Genomic DNA, 5,263 nt, shown 5'->3' with positions numbered 1-5,263 from the left:
GTGTGTGTGTGTGTGTGTGTGTGTGTGTGTGTGTGTGTGTGTGTGTGAAGGGGAAGCGCTGGAGGGATGGGAGGGAAAGGGGAAGGCATGAATATGACATAATATATATACATATGAAGTTGTTAAAGAGTAAACACAGGCTTTCTGCCTCCTTTGCCGCCATGGCGCCAGTGAAAAATATATTATTAAATATATTATTAAAATAAAATATTGCACAAAATGCAAAATAGATAAATAAAAATAAAATGTTTGTGGCGAAGGGGGGCAAAAAAAAGAAGCAGGTTTTGAAGTTCACCCTTGACTGCACCCATCCTGTAGAAGATGGAATCATAGATGCTGCCAATTTTGAGCAGTTCCTCCAGGAGAGAATCAAGGTGAATGGGAAAGCTGGGATTCTTGGCGGAGAGGTTGTGACCATCGAATGGAGCAAGAGCAAGATCACTGTCACCTCTGAGGTGCCTTTTTCCAAAAGGTATTTGAAATATCTCACAAAAAAATATTTGAAGAAGAACAATCTTCAAGACTGGTTGCGTGTTGTCGCCAACAGCAAAGAGAGTTATGAATTGCGTTACTTCCCGATTAACCAGGATGAAGAGGAGGAGGAGGAGGATTAAGACACATTGGCCTGGAATGTTTTGTATTAATTCATAAATAAAATTTAGGAACAAAAAAAAAAGAGTAAACACGGTATTCCTTAAAAAAAATATTTCCTCAATGAATCAAATTGAGAGAGAGAGAATATACTTTAGATGTACTATTGAGGAAGTACAGAGTGAAGGATGGCATTCCTCACTCCTCACCTCAAGCAAACTGTTAGGTTCTGGAGCCTGCAATTTGCTTCCTTTGTGCAAATTTGGTTCTTGTTAGTCACTGACCATGTGAGCCTTGGTGTCCCTTCCTGGTGTGTGGAAGCTTTACCTATGGGCTGCAGGGACAGAGGTGGGTCAGAATATAAGGGTTCTATCTCTTTCTCTCTCTCTCTGTAAGTCCACCAGACCAAGCAGAAGTTCCCCCACAAGAAATGGCCAAAACACCATCACTTAGAACTCAAGCCCAGTCCTCATTCACAGAGTCAAGATGCTGTAACTTGCCATCAATGGCCCAAGCAAGCAGGGACTTCTGCTGACTCAGCAGGGGGGGGGCAGCCTCACAGAAAACTTGCCCAACAGCAGCTTCCACTTCCCTAAAGACCTTGCCTTCTTTTGGAGGATAAATGGGAAATCAGGAAGTCTTTCATGAACATGTAATGTACAGTGCTCCTCCCTTTAGATTTTATTTCCACTCTTTTCAATAAAAACGGCTGCAAACTACTGTTCTGTTTAATGTAAGGCTTGTCCAATTCTTATTTCGCCCCAATGCAGTGGTCGTTTCTAGAAACTGTAACCCACAGATGACTACTTTAGGATGCTTTCAGGTACAGCATTTTGTTGTTGTTGTTGTTGTTCGTTTGCAGGGCTAGGGGTAGAGCTCAGTAGGTAGCCTACGATACACAAGGGATCTCCCATCCCTGACACTACATAAAATGAGCAAGGTGCCACACACCTGCTGTCAGATGATTGGGGAGTAGGGGCAGAAGGATAAGGAGTTCAAGATCATCCTTGGCTATAGGAAGAGTTTGAACACACACCCCTCCCCCCAAGCTACATGAGACCTGGTTATTGAAGAAAGACTTAATGATTAAAATTGTATTTATTACATAAATATTATTAAAATAAAATATTGCACAAAATGCAAAATAGATAAATAAAAATAAAACGTTTAAAAAGAGAGAGCATGGAAGGGTCATGTGGATTCCACATATAAATATTTAAAAGAGAAATTTAAGAATTATCTTAAGCCGGGTGCGGTGGTGCACACCTAGGATCCCAGAGCTCAGGGAGGCAGAGGCAGGTGGATCTCTGTGAGTTCAAGGCCAGGCTGGTCTACAAAGAGAGTCCAGGACAACCAAGACTATCCATAGAAACCCTGTCTCTAAAAACAAAAAACAAATCAACAACAAAAATCTTAAAGAAATTTAAGATTTACTCTTTTTTTTTTCCAAAGATTTATTTATTTACTATTTCTACAATACCCTGCCTGCATGTGTGCCTGCTTTCCAGAAGAGGGCACCAGATCTCATTGTAGATGGTCACCAGCCACCATGTGGGAGCTGGGAGTTGAACTTTTGGAAGAACAGCCAGTGAGTGCTCTTAACCTCGGAGCCATCTCTTTAGCTCAAGGTTTACTCTCAAATTTAAGAATTAACTCTTCCTACTCCCTAAAGATATGACTTATTTTAGCTGTTTTGTTCAGAGAACACAACTATAAATGTATTCAAGGGAGGATTTTCAAGCAGCAGCTAATGGGCCACATACAATGGACTCACCTAGTCACAGACGGAGAGGAGAAAGCCCAGCTCTGAGACTGGGATCTTACAGTGACGATCTAGACCTTGCTGCCTGGCAGCCAGAGAAGAAGATGTATGCTTTTAGAGGAGTCACTTCTTACAGAATACCCCTCAGAAAGCTCCACTCTGCATGGTTTGTTGTATCCGTCAGTGGTCACAGAGAAGTGGTCAGCTCGACTTGTAAGTCCTGTTTAAAGGCTAAGAAACCACTTGGAGACTGAGTCTATGGTTATACCTGAGCTGGGATTTTAGGTCCTCCCCATGCATTGTCCTTGGTTGGGGTATCATTCTCTTCAGGACCCCAGGGCTCAGTTTTTGTTTGTTTTTTTTTGTTTTGTTTTTTTACTTTGTTGGTCTCCTTGTGCAGCTCCTGTCCCCTCTAGGTCTTCCTATCTGACCCCCCTTTCATAAGATTCCCTGTATTCTGCCCAAATTTTGGCTATGTGTCTCAGCCTCTGCTTCAAGACCTCGACGAGTAGAGTCTTTCAGAGGCCCTCTGTGGTAGGCTCCTGTCCTGTTCCCTGTCATCTCCTACATCCCATGTCTACCGCATTTACCCTTCTGAATGAGGACTGAGCATCTTCCCTAGGGTCCTCCTTGTTGTTTAGCTTCTTTAGGAGTATAGATTTTAGTATATTTATCCTATATTATATGTCTTCCACTTATCAGTGAGTATATACTGTGTGTGTCTTTCTGTTTCTGGCTCACCTCACTCAAGGTGATCTTTCTAGATCCCACGATTTGCCTGCAAATTTCATGATTTCCTTGTTTTTAATTGCTGAGTAGTATTCCATCCTGTAAATGTTCCACAATTTCTGTATCCATTCCTCTGTTGAGAGACATCTAGGTTGTTTCCAGATTCTGGCTATTACGAATAGAGCTGCTCTGAACAGAGTTGAGCAAATGTCCTTGTTGTATACTTGAGCATATTTTAGATAAATGCCTAGGTGTGGTATAAGTGGATCTTGAGGAAGCTCTATTCCTAATTGTCTGAGAAAGCACCAGATTGATTTCCAAAGTGATTGTACAAGTTTACATTCCCACCAGCAATGGAGAAGGGTTCCTCTTTCTCCACATCCTCTCAGCATGTGTTGTCACTTGAGTTTTTGATCTAAGCCATTCTGATGGGTGTAAAGTGAGGAGAAGCAGTAAGGAAAGCAGGGTTTTCTCTGGCATGAACTTAGTGACAGGCTCTCTGATCACCTCCCCCTGGGGGGAGGGGGGTGCAGCCTTGCCAGGCCACAGAGGAAGACAATGCAACCAGTCCTGATGAGACCTAATAGGCTAGGATCAAATAGAAGGGGAGGAGGACCTCCCCTATCAGTGGACTAGGGGAGGGGCATGGGAGGAGAAGAGGGAAGGAGGGTAGGACTGGGAGGAGACAAGGGAGAGGGCCACAGCTGGGATACAAACTGAATAAACTGTAATAAATGATAATAATACTATTTACTGTAAAAAAAGAAAAAAAAAGACTAAGAAACCTTTGAACTAGAAACAGATAAACTTGCCCAAAGCAAGCTCTAGGGTCCTGCCCCCTCGTGGCTTAGAAGGGAAGGATCATCAGTTGAAATTCCCAGCAGCTTTACACCATCTGAACAGGTTGGGAGCAGGCTGCTGAGCAGCTGCTACCCAAGGCCAAGTTCACAGATCAGTTCCTCCTTCCTGGGCCCAAATTTGTGTCTCTCTAGTTCTTTCATTCTGTACTTCAAATGGTGCCTCTAAAGAGCTTCCTTCAAGTTACCAGTTTTCTCTTCTGCCAGTTCCTATCTGTTGTTAGGTTGTTCTAAGGTGTGTGTGTGTGTGTGTGTGTATGCATGTGCACATGGTGGCCAGAGCTCAAGGCTGAGTGTCTTCTTTCTCTTCTTTTTCTTCCTCTTCTTCTTCCCCCTCCTCTCTTCTTCATTTTCTTTTGGTTTTCTAGCACTGGGATTGTGGGGACACCACAGGCCTGCTTTTTTATGGAGGTGCCAGGAATCCAAAGTGAGGCCTTCCTGCTTGCACAAGTGCTCTCTGTAGTCTCCACGGCCCCTCTAATGTGGTTTTCACTCTGGTCAGTTCTCCCACTGTGGAATGGCTATGTGTTTGTTTCTTTGTGGACTGAAACTTCTGTTTCACCAGTTCCTGTCTTCTTCCAAACTGGATAAGAAACACAGAGAACATTTGGCACCACATGCCTGAAGCCTTGCTTCTTCCTCCTCTTTTCTGAAGTCAAGCTGGCTTTTCAAAACTGGCTTCTATTTCTTTATTGATACTCTCTATTGAAATGTAGGTGGCTGTGGTGGCACATACCTGTAATCCCAGCACTGGAAAGGCACAGAGAAGGTTGCTTCATGGTCAGTGCCTGCCCACTCTACACAGACATTCCAGGCCAGATTGGGAGATCTTGTGTCAAAACACTAATAAAAGAACAAATAAACAAATAAATATTTAAATTTAGAAAGCATTTTCTTTATTTCTCTGAACCTATTTACAAATAGAAGCCTGCTTATGGTAAAGCATTTACCTAATAATTGCCAGTTAGGCCTCTGCAGGGACAGTTTCTACTGACTGCCTTTTCCTCCTGTATAGGATAATATCAGTTACTTGTGTGTTTTGTATTTTTTAGTTGAATATTTCTCCTCATATTATCACAGAAATTCTGGATTCCGATGTGCCTTTCTATTAGGGGTGGGAATTATTGCTGTTTGTTTAACGACTTTCCTGAATTAATTCTGTATATCATGATTTGTGGGGGTTTTTTTCTACAGTGTGGGACTAATGTCTTTGATCAAAAATTATACTCACCTCTACTTTTAGGCCTGGCATTCTAAAGGCAGCACTGGAGCAGCCTAGCTCAGTCCTGAGAGGATGACTTAAATCGTTGAGCTGATGAGAGTC

At 42.7% G+C, this 5,263-nt stretch overlaps 1 protein-coding gene across 1 annotated transcript; it reads left to right on the top strand.

The window, feature by feature from the left end:
• Window positions 1–245: 245 nt before the first annotated feature.
• Window positions 246–614, top strand: LOC129675202 (60S ribosomal protein L22-like). The gene has a single exon (XM_055605221.1). The coding sequence runs from the start codon at window positions 246–248 to the stop codon at window positions 612–614; it is 369 nt and encodes a 122-aa protein (XP_055461196.1).
• Window positions 615–5,263: the final 4,649 nt, after the last annotated feature.

This window comes from Psammomys obesus, unplaced genomic scaffold, assembly GCF_907164565.1.
Source record: "Psammomys obesus unplaced genomic scaffold, mPsaObe1.curated_primary_1811, whole genome shotgun sequence".
NCBI lineage: Eukaryota > Metazoa > Chordata > Mammalia > Rodentia > Muridae > Psammomys > Psammomys obesus.
This window is presented reverse-complemented; position numbering and strand designations above follow the sequence as displayed.

Bases quoted from the DNA above. Each gene is read 5' to 3' on its own strand.
- LOC129675202 (XM_055605221.1), top strand. From the start codon at position 246: ATGTTTGTGGCGAAGGGGGGCAAAAAAAAGAAGCAGGTTTTGAAGTTC.